The 15710-nt window shown below is 49.4% G+C and overlaps 1 protein-coding gene across 1 annotated transcript in view; it reads right to left on the reverse strand.

Moving 5' to 3' along the window:
- Positions 1-15710, reverse strand: part of LOC144803894 (uncharacterized) — a 250413-nt gene that overhangs the window by 61478 nt on the left and 173225 nt on the right. The window contains exons 12-13 of the mRNA XM_078671883.1: positions 8396-8457; positions 3658-3809 (exon numbers count right to left, since the gene is read on the reverse strand). Coding sequence (XP_078528009.1) covers positions 3658-3809; positions 8396-8457 — 214 coding nt within the window. The remainder of the gene's footprint in view (positions 1-3657; positions 3810-8395; positions 8458-15710) is intronic.

Below are 15710 nucleotides of genomic sequence, written 5' to 3' on the forward strand. Positions count from 1 at the left end.
TCACCTCCTTCCTCGCAAGAAGGACACAGAGAGTCCGCCTCCCCCCGTTCAAATCAGAGGCTACCAAAGTCATCTGCGGAGTCCCCCAGGGTTCATCGCTCAGCCCCACCCTCTTCAATGTCTACATGAGCCCCCTTGCGGCCATCGCACGCCAGCACAACCTCAACATCATCTCTTACGCCGACGACACCCAGCTGATCCTCTCCCTCACCAACGACCCCGACACCGCCAGAGCCAACCTACACGAAGGGATGAAAGACGTAGCCGAGTGGATGATGAGCAGCCGCCTGAAACTGAACTCAGACAAGACGGAAGTCCTTATCCTGGGATCTTCGCCCTCCGCCTGGGACGACTCCTGGTGGCCCCCCACCCTGGGCAGCGCACCCAAACCAACGGACCCCGCACGAAACCTGGGCTTCATCCTGGACTCCTCCCTCTCCATGACCAGACAAGTCAACGCCGTCTCCTCGTCATGCTTCAACACCCTGCGCATGCTACGCAAGATCTACCGGTGGATCCCCACCGAGACTAGGAAGACGGTCACCCAGGCCCTCGTCACCAGCCGACTGGACTACGGCAACTCCCTCTACGCCGGAACCACTGCCAAACTCCAGAAGAGACTCTAGCGGATCCAGAACGCCTCAGCAAGACTCATCCTGGACATCCCCCGACACAGCCACATCTCCAGACACCTGAGAGACCTGCACTGGCTCCCGATCAACAAGAGAATCACGTTCCGACTCCTCACCCACGCACACAAAGCCCTGCACAACCAAGGCCCAGGATACCTCAACAACCGACTCAACTTCTACACTCCGACCCGCCAGCTTCGATCGACCAACCACGCCCTCGCCGCCGTCCCCCGGATCCGAAGAGCCACCACAGGTGGAAGTTCCTTCTCCTACCTGGCAGCCAAGACATGGAACTCCCTCCCCACCCACCTTCGCCTCACCCAGGACCATCTCGCCTTCGGGAAGCATCTCAAGACCTGGTTCTTCGAACAGTAGCCGACCCCCCCCCCAAGCGCCTTGAGACCCTCTGGGTGAGTAGTGCGCTATATAAATGCCTGATTGATTGATTGATTGTAAAGCGCTCTGATACTCTAATGGGTCAAGTTTGCGCTCTATAAAAACTCTAAATAAATAAATAAGGCTGGAGCCAGCCCACCGCCCTTCATGATAAAAATATCAAACTGTGGTCCTGGTTTTAGAAATAAAGAAAATACAGTTGTGTGAATGACTTTCGGGGAGGGGCTTATATAATGTGCTCTTGTATCGGGTTTGAAGCCGCAGGCTGGTGAGGGGCGCATTAGTGGCTCTCCTCGTGGCACTCTGCAGACTTCATATGAATAAAGTGGATACATCTTCTAGCGAATGAGCAAATTCCTTGGTGACTTCATTGTGTAGTCAGTGAGCATGTGATAAATAAATGTCATCATTAGTGAGTACTTCATAGACATAACTAGACCATAAACCAGTAAGTCAATATATAAGCAAATAAAAGAGTGAATGAAACAGTAATTTAGTGGATGAAACAACACATCTCTTTGCACCAATTGCTTATTGGCTTCAACGTGTGGCTCTACTGTGATCTTTTCTAATATGGTAAACCTTATTTGTGGTATAGTGTGCTTCTTCTCAGTTGAGAGAGAACCACATTGAGATGCCATTCAGTGAGAGGAGCTCGTACTGGGGGGAAAGCTCTGAATCACCCCTTCATGAATTGTTTCACGATTATTGTAGAACAGACATAGAGAGAATGTGCAGAACTTCTGTACCTTGAAATTGCGGCAAGGTGAACCTTTACAGATGCATGTACCAATCCTGATCTAGCTAGCAACAGGAGATAAGGCAGAATCTGCTTAGGTGACGCTTACAATGGATGCAGGCTAGATTGTTGACACCATGAACAGACTTGCTTCCATTTTAGCTTGTACGTCTTGTTTGTAGCTTCAGCTCTTGTTTCTGATAGAATCTCTATACAGTCCTGAGGGATATCTAAATCTCGGAACTCGTCGAATTCAGGAGCCATGCATTCAATTGGAGAGAGGGTGGTTCCGGGTGTAGGATTTGGCCATTGTCACTCGTTAACAGTGTTTGAGCTGTTGGTAGGCAAATGGGATTGGACTCTGACAGCAGAAGGAGCTCTGTAAAGCAATGCTGTCTGGCCATTTGGGAGCTATTAGAATGAGGCAACAGTGCTCCATTTTCATTTTATTGAGATTCCGTGATTCCGCCCTACATCCTAATGGACCCCGTAGTCTTTTCTTTCCACAGATTTTGCCGGATCTGAAGGGGCCTTTCTTAGAAGTATCAGACATGGTAGTTGTAGGATAAATCTTAGACTCTTAGAGAAGAAAAAGTTAGCAGAGCTCAGGGAGACTCCTTTCACAAGACATGCAGTAGAAAATCTGAAGGAATCCGCCTCTGTTAGGAGAATTCTAGAGGGTGCTGTCACCTGATTGGTTAAAGTTAAAGTTTGGTCTTTTTTAAAAAAGGTCATAGATAGGTTACCTCAACCACCACCTCGCATTCCACTTATCCACCAAAGACCTCTGCTCCACCCAACTGGCCCTGGCCACCGTCCCATGTATCCGCAAGACCACAGCTGGAGGAAGATCCTTCTCCTACCTCGCAGCAGCAAAGCTCTGGAACACCCTGGGCTCTCCAACTCAAGCAATCACCATCTCTGCCTCAGTTCAGGAAGGACCTCAAGACCTGGCTCTTTGACTTAACCACAGTGCCTTAGACGGACCAGCAGCACTCCCCACCCCCCAGCACCTTGAGACCCTTACGGGTGAGTAGTCGCGCTTTACAATACATTGATTGATTGACTTTCATTGCCATTATAGCCTATGATAGTAATACATTCTGCTTTACTATGGTACCTTGGGACTCTCACTTCGACAACAGGGAATGATTCAAGCATGTGAATCTATGAAAGATCAAATGCTGGAGAAAAGCCTAAACCCCTGCAGTAAGTGTAGAGAAGAAACTAAGGGAAGGTGCCTGCCGGGTTAAAAGTGCATTAGTTGCACTGGGTGTACACTGTCGCCAGCAGCTAGCATTACCCACCATGCACTGTACTGGCAGTTTGCCTCACAGTTTGCCTCCCAGGCTCAGTTCTTTACGAAGAGGAGTCTACTATATCCCAAAGAGATCTCTGTATACTACTGTTTGCATTGTATTAAACTGACAGCGGGGGAGGCGGGAGGGTTGTTCATGACTTCAATGAGAATACCTTTGATATAGACCTAAAAGTACATGTGAGTAACATTTCCTGCAATGCTGCAATGTCGTTTAGATTTATAATAATGATGATTATATTACTGCAGTCATATATTCCGAAAAAAAGCCAGTTATAGTTTGCCTGTCACAGACCTATGGAGATGCCACCACACTCTCCAACATTGAAGTGGTTACCTCCAACAGCAGAAAATAAGTACATAAAAGTGCAGAAGTGAGAGCCTGCTTAAATAATGGAACTGAAATAATGCACTAGTGAATGTTAATAATCACCAGGGGTACCTGCACACGTGTCATTATGTTATAGACCTGCCCAGTTAAAGTATACTGCCCCTCGAATTAGCTATGAATCCTGACTGGACAGAACAGGAAACTGTCTTTCAGCCATTGGCTCATGAACCCTGTCACTCACCGCCCACTCTGATTTCCGTCAGTATTAATTCTCCCAGAGTCAGCAAGGGGCTGGTAGGAGAAGTCACGGCAGCCAGGAAGGTGTCCAAGATGGCCTGTTGGGTGGCGCTGGGGTCTAACGCCACCACCATGGCGACAATCACGGAGCCGGGCCTGTGAGAAGAAAGAGTGCACATGAGTGAATGTTAGGGTCGGGCACCGGGAAGAAAAGCTGTGAAGTGAGAGAAGGGAGGCGACAGGGACGAGACAACAGCTTCCACCAGAGAGGAGAGAGGAAGGTCAAAGACAACATGAGATCCGTACTAGGTTATAGCACCGAGGAGAAAGGAAAAGAACCTGTAGACATCGGCTTCCACCAGTGAGGCGAGAGGATGGGAGCCTGTAAAGGAGAGACATCGCTTCCACCAGTGAGGCGAGAGGATGGGAGCCTGTAAAGGAGAGACATCGCTTCCACCAGTGAGGCGAGAGGATGGGAGCCTGTAAAGGAGAGACATCGCTTCCACAAGTGAGGCGAGAGGATGGGAGCCTGTAAAGGAGAGACATCGGCTTCCACCAGTGAGGCGAGAGGATGGGAGCCTGTAAAGGAGAGACATGGCTTCCACCAGTGAGGCGAGAGGATGGGAGCCTGTAAAGGAGAGACATCGGCTTCCACCAGTGAGGCGAGAGGATGGAGCCTGTAAAGGAGAGACATCGGCTTCCACCAGTGAGGCGAGAGGATGGGAGCCTGTAAAGGAGAGACATCGGCTTCCACCAGTGAGGCGAGAGGATGGGAGCCTGTAAAGGAGAGACATCGCTTCCACCAGTGAGGCGAGAGGATGGGAGCCTATAAAGGAGAGACATTGGCTTCCACCAGTGAGGCGAGAGGATGGGAGCCTGTAAAGGAGAGACATCGCTTCCACCAGTGAGGCAAGAGGATGGGAGCCTGTAAAGAGAGACATCGGCTTCCACCAGTGAGGCGAGAGGATGGGAGCCTGTAAAGGAGAGACATTACTTCCACCAGTGAGGCGAGAGGATGGGAGCCTGTAAAGGAGAGACATCGGCTTCCACCAGTGAGGCGAGAGGATGGAGCCTGTAAAGGAGAGACATCGGCTTCCACCAGTGAGGCAAGAGGGTGGAGCCTGTAAAGGAGAGACATCGGCTTCCACCAGTGAGGCGAGAGGATGGGAGCCTGTAAAGGAGAGACATCGCTTCCACCAGTGAGGCAAGAGGATGGGAGCCTGTAAAGGAGAGACATCGGCTTCCACAAGTGAGGCGAGAGGATGGAGCCTGTAAAGGAGAGACATCGCTTCCACTAGTGAGGCGAGAGGATGGGAGCCTGTAAAGGAGAGACATCGCTTCCACCAGTGAGGCGAGAGGATGGGAGTCTGTAAAGGAGAGACATCGGCTTCCACCAGTGAGGCGAGAGGATGGAGCCTGTAAAGGAGAGACATCGGCTTCCACCAGTGAGGCGAGAGGATGGGAGCCTGTAAAGGAGAGACATCGGGTTCCACCAGTGAGGCAAGAGGATGGGAGCCTGTAAAGGAGAGACATCGGCTTCCACAAGTGAGGCGAGAGGATGGAGCCTGTAAAGGAGAGACATCGCTTCCACTAGTGAGGCGAGAGGATGGGAGCCTGTAAAGGAGAGACATCGCTTCCACCAGTGAGGCGAGAGGATGGGAGTCTGTAAAGGAGAGACATCGGCTTCCACCAGTGAGGCGAGAGGATGGAGCCTGTAAAGGAGAGACATCGGCTTCCACCAGTGAGGCGAGAGGATGGGAGCCTGTAAAGGAGAGACATCGGCTTCCACCAGTGAGGCGAGAGGGTGGGAGCCTGTAAAGGAGAGACATCGCTTCCACCAGTGAGGCGAGAGGATGGGAGCCTGTAAAGGAGAGACATCGGCTTCCACCAGTGAGGCGAGAGGATAGGAGCCTGTAAAGGAGAGACATCGCTTCCACCAGTGAGGCGAGAGGATGGGAGCCTGTAAAGGAGAGACATCGGCTTCCACCAGTGAGGCGAGAGGATGGAGCCTGTAAAGGAGAGACATCGGCTTCCACCAGTGAGGCGAGAGGATGGGAGCCTGTAAAGGAGAGACATCGGCTTCCACCAGTGAGGCGAGAGGATGGGAGCCTGTAAAGGAGAGACATCGCTTCCACCAGTGAGGCGAGAGGATGGGAGCCTGTAAAGGAGAGACCGGCTTCCACCAGTGAGGCGAGAGGATGGAGCCTGTAAAGGAGAGACATCGGCTTCCACCAGTGAGGCAAGAGGGTGGAGCCTGTAAAGGAGAGACATCGGCTTCCACCAGTGAGGCGAGAGGATGGGAGCCTGTAAAGGAGAGACATCGCTTCCACCAGTGAGGCAAGAGGATGGGAGCCTGTAAAGGAGAGACATCGGCTTCCACAAGTGAGGCGAGAGGATGGAGCCTGTAAAGGAGAGACATCGCTTCCACCAGTGAGGCGAGAGGATGGGAGCCTGTAAAGGAGAGACATCGCTTCCACCAGTGAGGCGAGAGGATGGGAGTCTGTAAAGGAGAGACATCGGCTTCCACCAGTGAGGCAAGAGGATGGGAGCCTGTAAAGGAGAGACACCGGCTTCCACCAGTGAGGCGAGAGGGTGGAGCCTGTAAAGGAGAGACATCGCTTCCAGCAGTGAGGCAAGAGGATGGGAGCCTGTAAAGGAGAGACATCGCTTCCACCAGTGAGGCAAGAGGATGGGAGCCTGTAAATGAGAGACATCGCTTCCAGCAGTGAGGCAAGAGGATGGGAGCCTGTAAAGGAGAGACATCACTTCCACCAGTGAGGCGAGAGGATGGGAGCCTGTAAAGGAGAGACATCGCTTCCAGCAGTGAGGCAAGAGGATGGGAGCCTGTAAAGGAGAGACATCGCTTCCAGCAGTGAGGCGAGAGGGTGGAGCCTGTAAAGGAGAGACATCGCTTCCAGCAGTGAGGCAAGAGGATGGGAGCCTGTAAAGGAGAGACATCACTTCCACCAGTGAGGCGAGAGGATGGGAGCCTGTAAAGGAGAGACATCGCTTCCAGCAGTGAGGCAAGAGGATGGGAGCCTGTAAAGGAGAGACATCGCTTCCAGCAGTGAGGCGAGAGGGTGGAGCCTGTAAAGGAGAGACATCGCTTCCACCAGTGAGGCAAGAGGATGGGAGCCTGTAAAGGAGAGACATCGCTTCCACCAGTGAGACGAGAGGATGGGAGCTTGTAAAAGAGAGACATCGCTTCCAGCAGTGAGGCGAGAGGATGGGAGCCTGTAAAGGAGAGACATCGCTTCCACCAGTGAGGCGAGAGGATGGGAGCCTGTATACGAGAGACATCACTTCCAGCAGTGAGGCAAGAGGATGGGAGCCTGTAAAGGAGAGACATCGGCTTCCACCAGTGAGGCGAGAGGATGCGAGCCTGTAAAGGAGAAACATCGCTTCCAGCAGTGAGGCAAGAGGATGGGAGCCTGTAAAGGAGAGACATCGCTTCCACCAGTGAGGCGAGAGGATGGGAGCCTGTAAATGAGAGCCATCGCTTCCAGCAGTGAGGCAAGAGGATGGGAGCCTGTAAAGGAGAGACATCGCTTCCACCAGTGAGGTGAAAGGATGGGAGCCTTTAAAGGAGAGACATCGCTTCCAGCAGTGAAGCAAGAGGATGGGAGCCTGTAAAGGAGAGACATCGCTTCCAGCAGTGAGGTAAGAGGATGGGAGCCTGTAAAGGAGAGACATCGCTTCCACCAGTGAGGCGAGAGGATGGAGCCTTTAAAGGAGAGACATCGCTTCCAGCAGTGAGGCAAGAGGATGGGAGCCTGTAAAGGAGAGACATCAGACTCCACCAGTGAGGGGAGAGGATGGGAGCCTGTAAAGGAGAGACATCGCTTCCACCAGTGAGGCAAGAGGATGGGAGCCTGTAAAGGAGAGACATCGCTTCCAGCAGTGAGGCAAGAGGATGGGAGCCTGTAAAGGAGAGACATCGCTTCCACCAGTGAGGCAAGAGGGTGGAGCCTGTAAAGGAGAGACATCAGACTCCACCAGTGAGGGGAGAGGATGGGAGTCTGTAAAGGAGAGACATCGCTTCCACCAGTGAGGCGAGAGGGTTGAGCTTGTAAAGGAGAGACATCGCTTCCAGCAGTGAGGTAAGAGGATGGGAGCCTGTAAAGGAGAGACATCAGACTCCACCAGTGAGGCGAGAGGATGGGATCCTGTAAAGGAGAGACATCGGCTTCCACCAGCGAGGCGACAGTTTGGAGCTTGTAAAGGAGAGAGATCGCTTCCACCAGTGAGGCGAGAGGGTGGAGCCTGTAAAGGAGAGACATCGGCTTCCACCAGTGAGGGGAGAGGATGGGAGCCTGTAAAGGAGAGATATTAGACTCCACCAGTGAGTAGAGAGGATGGGAGTCAGTAAAGGAGAGACATCGGCTTCCACCAGTGAGGCGAGAGGTAGGTAGAACATAAGATCCCAGCTGCTTCCAGTGACTAGAGAGGAAGGATCCTCTGAAGGCGAGGCCCCAGACTCCACCAGGAGTAGAAAGGAAGAAAGCCTGTAAGGATGACACCTCCTACTTCCATCACTGAGAAGTTCTCATGAGTGTGGAGAGAGAGATGGAGCATGTGAAGAAGAGACCTCAACGTCCTCCAGGGCCAGCTCCCATGAGTGTGGAGAGAGATTGAGCCTGTGAAGAATAGATCCCAACTTCCACCAGTAAAAAGCGAGGAAGGCAGTAGAGAACACAAGAGCTCATTTCATTCTTCTACAGGATAAGATTTCTGTCTCTTACCGAAGTTCCACCTGAGTGCTGGAGACGCAAGAATACGAGGCTTTCCTAAATATTTCTGTCACCTGTTGGCCAAAAACACATTGAGTGAGCATCAGTTCATTTACTGAGATGGGACTGAGATGAGAAACAAGGAGAGGGGAGAGTGGGGAGACAAGGGAGCAGCTTTAGGGGGAGAGTAAGAGTGTGAGAACATACAGGGGTGCGAGAATTGACCTGTGAATGATGGAGTGGGAAAGAGAAGACACCTTATCTAACATGTTTGTTACCAAGTAATATCAATGCTTGGATCATGCACGGGCTCCTAGAACCAGAGCTGACCCTTGGCTCGGCTCTCCCTGGTAAGTTGTTGGCTTGCCCACCCTAGAGGAATCAAGGGGCATATTTACTAGAAAAGTGATGGATCAAGGCTTTAGCCTTCTCACCTTAACGCCATGCTCCGCCACTTTTGAAGTGCAGGGCTGCACTATATTTACAACAATACAATGCAGGCTTGCATTTCCCCCTGCGCTGGCCCTAATTACTGCTGTCTAGCGTCAATGCAAGCTCCCTTACACCGTCGTGCAAGGGTGCCTGCATTGTGGTAATGATTGTTTATGTGCAGGAATGTGACCCTTCCTCCACTAAGGAACAAGTTACTTACATTCGGTAACAATGTATCTGGTAGAGACATGTGTTAGTTGTAGATTCCTTATCTTAGATTTTCAACCAGGGGTCAGTCTGGGTCAGGAGATTTTTTCTTCAGGCGTACCCCTGCACATCGGTAGATGGCGTCAGTCAACTCTACGTCCATCATCGTGGTCACGGGAATGATGTTGCAGTGTCTACTTAGACACCGCCCCTGCGCGCTGACATCAGTTCTGACACGACTTTCCATGCCAGAAGCTCAGAGCCATGAAAGACACTGACCACTGGTGCACCACAAATAGGGCCCTGTAAGGGAATTCCATCCCTGGAAATCAGTTAGCAGAGGGGGAGAATGGGTGGGGCTGTAAGGAATATACAACTAACATATGTCTCTACTAGATACATTGTTACCAAAGGTGAGTAACGTGTTAATCTGATAGAGACTGTTAGTTGTAGATTCCTTACCTTAGAATAGATCACCCAGTAATACCATCCCCGTTGGAGGCTCTGCGAACGAAGTTCACATCAGAAAGTCCTGGAGGACCGAATGGGCAAAGTAGCCGTCCCTCCGGACTTGACTGTCCTGGCAATATTGTCTGGTGAAAGTGTGCAGAGATGCCCATATTGGCACCTGGCAGATATCAAGGAGTGGGACTCCATGCGTCAATGCAGTATTTGCTGCCTAGCCCTAGTGGAATGAGCTCATAACCCCGCTGGAGGATCCTTCTTCGCTAAAATATAGCATGCTGGTATTATATGGGTTCACAAACGATGTTCCTTTGTTCAATACATTCAGTTGTTCTGCTATTAGAGTCACTGATGAAACTTTGATAACTAAACTTTGTCCTGATTTCTGAGGTTCTTACTTTGCTTTTCCTTTTCCTCTATGTGTGTTCCTTTTGTCGTTGTAATGCTTTTATGAACCTTCTGGAGCATAAACAATTCTGGCCTCCTGAGAAATAATGCAGTCTAAAATAATCTGTTGAAGAGGAAATCCATCCAAAATCCTCTGCCGTCTGTGCATTGGGCAATAGAGTTGTGTAATGATTGTAATTTCAGAAATTAATGATTCATAGCATTGATTAACTACTTTTTTGTGTGTGATCAATATAAAAGGAGGCAGAGTACAGGAGTGGCCTGTGTATTAGCAAATACAAAGTTTTATCTCAGGGTTTGAGATTGAAAAAACATAATAATAATACACATGTATGTCAAAGGTTATGTATATGTTTGAGTATTGTTTATGATATATTCTTCTTGCCGTGCCTTTGGGGTCCAAAGAACTGAGGGGCATATTAGAAAGAACCGTGTTAAAATTATCGCAGGAAACTGCCGCTAAAATGGCAATAATGGGCTTGCTAATAAGCGTTATAGAATTCCAATAGAAGCCCGGGTTAGATGTTCTTCACATCTAACCTGGGCTTCTATTGGAATTCTATAACGCATATTAGCAAGCCAATTATCGCCATTTTAGCGGCAGTTGCCTGCCGCTAAAACAGCGATAATTTAAACGAAGTTCTTGCTAATATGCCCCTAATATCTTTGGCAGGATTGGGAGTCACTGTACAGTGTAAGAGTGACAACATAAACACCCAGGGTAGCAAGCTTTTGTTTTTGATGTTGAGAAATAAGGAATAACACAGAGTGCATGATAACTCCCAAAAGTTCATTCAGGGAACCCGCCAGGTGTTGAACCACCGGGGTTATGCCCTGATGTTCTGGCCATGTCCAGTGGCAGAGAGCCTCCTGACAAAGGGTCCACGATTCCACGCCACTCTGTTTGTTGCAGTACCACATGGAGGAGATGCTGTGTGTGAAGAACTGAACCACTTTCCCTTTGAGATAGGAAAGGATGCCTTCAGTGACTGTTTGATCGCCCGGAGCTCCAGCAGTTTGATCTCCACCGGAGACCAGACGCCTCTGATCTCTGCCTCCTCCAGATGGCCATCAAATCCCAGGAGTGGCGTGTCCGTCACTGCCATTAGATCTGGTTGGGGAAGGGAGAGGGATCTGCCTCTGACTCAATCTTGGTTCATTGGCTACCACTGCAGTTGTTGTGCAGTTCCCTCTGAGATCTGAACGTAGTCGAAAAGATTTCCCTGATGTCGCGCCCACTGGAATTTGAGGTCCCACTACAGAGCCCGGATATGCCACCTGGTAAGATCCACCAGCAGGATGCAGGAGGCCATGAGGCCCAGCAGCCTCAGAGTCATTATCACCAAAATCCGGGATAGAGGCTGAAACATCGGTATTATATCCCGAATATCCCAGACTCAGTGTTCGGTAGGATAGGCCCAAAAGTGCACTGTGTCTAGAACAGCTCAGATGAAAGGAAGCATCTGGGAGGGAGTCAGGTGTGACTTTGGTCCTCTTATAGTGAACCCCAGCGAATGCAGGAGCTCCACCGTAGTCTGGAGGTGGGAGACAACAGCCTGGGACGAGCCCGCCTTCAAAAGCCAGTTGTCGAGATAGGGGAAGACTGGAACCCCTGATCTGCGCAAATCAGCTGCTACCACTGCCATCACCTTTGTGTGAGTCTTCCCCAGGAGTAGGACGCCGCTTTGCGGTCCGTATGGAGCCTTAGGAACTAGGGTCCGAATCCTTAGCAAGCACCTTAAGCCTCCACTACTCTCCCGACTGTTGTAGTCGTGCCAGTCTGTCTATCGAAGAGGACGCCGCCCCGCGGTCCGTACAAAGCCCTGGGAACTGGGGCCCAGATCCATCACGTGTATCTAGCGCCCCCCGCTGATCCCTCGGCCTCGGTAGCTTTACTCGAATCTGTACCACGGATTGAGTCATCTGATCCTGGAGACCGCCACCCACCTAAATGAACGCCGCCTACCTTGAGAGAGCATAAAACCCTTCACTCTGGAATAAATTTCACCCTCTGGCCTCTCTAACTTTAAGCCATCTCGAAATAAACCAACAAAGGCCTGATTAGAGATTTTAGAACCTCCCCGCCTAACCGTTGAAAGTCTTCGTGTATGCAGGAGAGGAAATCATATCTCAGATAATCGTTAAATACTGCAGCCTGAGAAACGTTGTTGCCCACCTCCGGGTTATACCCCCTGCTTTTATTGATATTTGTGTGTGAGCCCCCACCCCATGGTACATCACTGCCCTGATGAAGGTGCGGCCTGAGTAGGCCCTACACCGAAACGCGCGTTGGCGTGAACTTTGTGGACGGCAGAAGTCTAGTTATTGTTAACCCCCTTCTTTTTCTACTCCCCTTGCCTCCACAATCTAACCTTTGTCTATGCAGTTATGTTATATCCTTTCTGCAGGCCCTGATGCACCATTATGAATGGTATGAATAGATGTATGTGATCATGTTTGCTTGTATTTGACTAGTTTGAAAGTGAGTGTGAGTCTAGCTGGTGTGCTTGGGAATGTGTGGGACGTGTATGGATTTTATAAACTTCTCTTTTTTGAACAATGTATTGTGAGAAAACTGTCTCCCTATTTCCTATCTCATAAAATATGGGGATTTAAATGTAACCCATGTCAGTCTGAATGATTTAGACTAACTTATTCAAAAAAATTAATGAATACACCAAAAAAAAGCAAAATGAACACTGTGTGATGTGTATTTGGCTCTGAGACATATTTTTTGTCACCATCCATTGGTAATTAAGGATCCCCTAGGGGACCATGAAATATACCCTGGCAGGGTAGCTGCTGATTCTATTGTACTATCACCTTTGTGAAGACCCGAGGGGCACCACTGGTAAGGCCAAAGGGGAGTACAGAGAATTGAAAGTGCTTGTGAACTGTAGACCGCGTCTGTGGGCTGGCAGGACAGGAATATGGAAATAAGCATTCTGCAAGTCCAACACCACCATCCAGTCTCCGGAGTCAAGGGCAGACAGGACCTGAGCTAACGTGAGCATCTTGAACTACTCCTTCTGGAGGAAGCGGTTGAGGGCCCGTGAGTCTAGAATAGGACGCAGGCCTTTGTCCTTCTTGGGCATCGGAAAGTAGCAGGAATAACAACCAAAACCTACTTCTGGTGCAGGAACCCTCTCTATAGCTCCCTTGGCCAAAAGAGCTGAGACATCCTGGCAGAGAAGTGCGAAATAATCCTCTGACCTGCGATCTTAAGACAGTGGCATGAATGGAGGGGTGGTCTCGAAGGGGAGGGAATAGCCCCTTTGGACGATTTGCAGGACCTACCTGTCGGACGTGATTTTGCCAGTGCAGGAGGTGATGGTGAATCCTGCCTCCAACTAGCTGAAGATGGGCCTGGAATGTTGGACTAGAAGGGTTTGGAGGCAGTGGCAGAGGGGTAGATGGTAAGTAAGTAAGTAAGTAATATTTTTATTTGTATATGATTAATTAAAATCTTTACAAAAATATAAAACGCCATTTGACAGTACAAATTATTTAAAATACAGCAGTTACTATTGTCAATTCAAGGTTGTTATTAAGTCCCGATGAGTCTTTCAGGTGTGCTTGAATCTTTCCTTCATTAAATCAAAGAACTTCACAACCTGACAATTCAGTTTAATATCACTGGAGGAAAAACACAGTTTGACTGCCTGCCTACAGGTCCGAACGGCATGTGATCTAAAAAAAAAGGTAGCAACAGCTTATGCCTCAGGTCCATTAGTCTCGGGCAAATGCATATCACATGGATGATGTCCTCCTTGCCAGATTTACACAGGCGACATAGGGCCAAGGCGTGAGTTCTCTCCCATGGCGGCAGGTGCGGGAATATCGGGATAGCTCCAAGGCACAGTTTCAGGAACTTTTCTTTGATTTTTATTTTCATTCCCGATATTAAGATATGCCTGTGGCCGTATTTTGCCGTAATCTCCCACCGTTATCCATCCATGCGCCCTGTTGGCTAGGTCTTTCTTATCTTCTATTGCCGAAATTATTCGGGCAGATTTTTTTGCCAACTTTTTGAAGGACTGGTGATCTATGGCGGTTTCCCAAATATCGGATAAGCCTAGCACATCAAGAGATCCAAATAGGTAGTCCCTAGGCAGTGAAGTGCGACATCTAAGTAGCTCTTCCCAGACGCTGGCATTTAAGGAGTCAGGATCTGCATTGCGAATCTTGCGCCAGTTAGTTACATATGCACTCCGTCTTTCTAGTGTTTGTTTGACCACCCCAAATTCTAAACGAATTTGGACCGGAGACGCGTATTTGGGAAGATTGAAGATGGCCCTGTAACAATTGACTATGACTGTGTCTAGCAATGCAGCGTCCTTCCCATGCAACGATTCACTCCCATAGGTGAGCGTTGGTTGAAGTTTCGCTCGCAGGATTTCAAGGAAGGGTTTAAGGGTGAGGTCAGGGAGTTTAGTCTTTAGTGATTTCAGTGCGAGGTGGGTCATTATTGCCTTCCCTCGGATAGACTGGAGCTGAGGCCTAGACGTGTTCTTAGAATCCAACATGACGCCAAGGTACTTGTATGTGGCTACCCGTTCAAGCTTTACTCCGTTCAGGTACCAACAAGGGATCCTTTTCTTCCTGTAGTTCACTGTCATGACCTTAGATTTGTTGAGGTTTATTTCTAGGGCATTCTTTACAGAGAAGGCATGGGTACAATTCAAAAGATGCTGAAGGCCTTTTGGCGAGCGGCTTATCAGCACTAAATCGTCCGCATATAACAGACTAGGGAGGGTGATTTTGCCTAGCTTGGGCGCATGATTGCAGCATTTGTCAAGTTCTTCCGGTAAGTCCGAAATAAACAGATTGAAAAGAATTGGCGCTAATAAGCACCCCTGCTTTAGTCCTTTAGTTGTCCTAATCTGCTTCGAGAGGTGCTGGCCAGTTCCAAGTTTAATTTTAACCCAGGCGTTAGAGTGGAGCAGTATTAGGACATCTAGGAGATGTTTCGGAATGCCCCAATTGAATAGTTTTTCCCAAAGTTTGTTTCGGTCCACATGGTCGAAGGCCGCAGTGTAATCAATAAATGAGAGGAATAGCGGTAGCTTGGTGGTTTTTGCTTCGCCCATCAGTAAGGACAGTGCCATGATGTTGGTTGTTGTCCCTTGGCCTTTACGGAAACCTGTTTGATTGGGAGGGATAATGGCTTTTTCGGTCGTCCACGCCGATAGTTCTTCCAGAATGAGACCGCTGAAATATTTTGCTTCTATGTCAAGCAAAGCAATGAGACGGTAGCTGTTCGGATTACTCTTGCTCCCATGTTTGTATATCGGACTAATGATGGACCCATGCCAGGAGTCCGGAAGGGATAAAGTAAGTCTGGCCTCGTTAAAGACCTGACCCAAGGATGCACTCCAAAAGGCTACGTCAGATTTGTACAACATGGGGGGGATTCCATTCAGTCCCGGGGTCCCATTCGGTCGTCCCTTGGTGATTCGCCACCCGATGTCTGCTGGGGTGTATTCCGTGAGCCCTGTCTCCATGTTCTTTATAGGTCTTCCTTCCCCTTCTAAATGTTCTGGTTGTGGTAAGGTCATACCCTTAAACTCCCCCTATCCACACATGCTTGTCCCGCTTTGATTGCTGGGGTTACCATCACGACCAAGCTTTGTGATTTCCATGCAGGGAGACTTTGTTGTCGTATCTCCTATATTGTCATTATTAAAGTGTGACAATAAGTATTTGGTCCATACTTCCTCTGCTATGTGCGAATTTTGCCCCAGATGGTCAGGGTTCTGGATTCTTTTTACCATTTGCCACAACCTAGAACTGTTTTTCTGCTTTCCTTCGTGGA

The sequence above is a fragment of the Lissotriton helveticus genome, chromosome 1_2 (assembly GCF_964261635.1).
Source record: "Lissotriton helveticus chromosome 1_2, aLisHel1.1, whole genome shotgun sequence".
NCBI classification, from domain to species: Eukaryota; Metazoa; Chordata; class Amphibia; order Caudata; family Salamandridae; genus Lissotriton; species Lissotriton helveticus.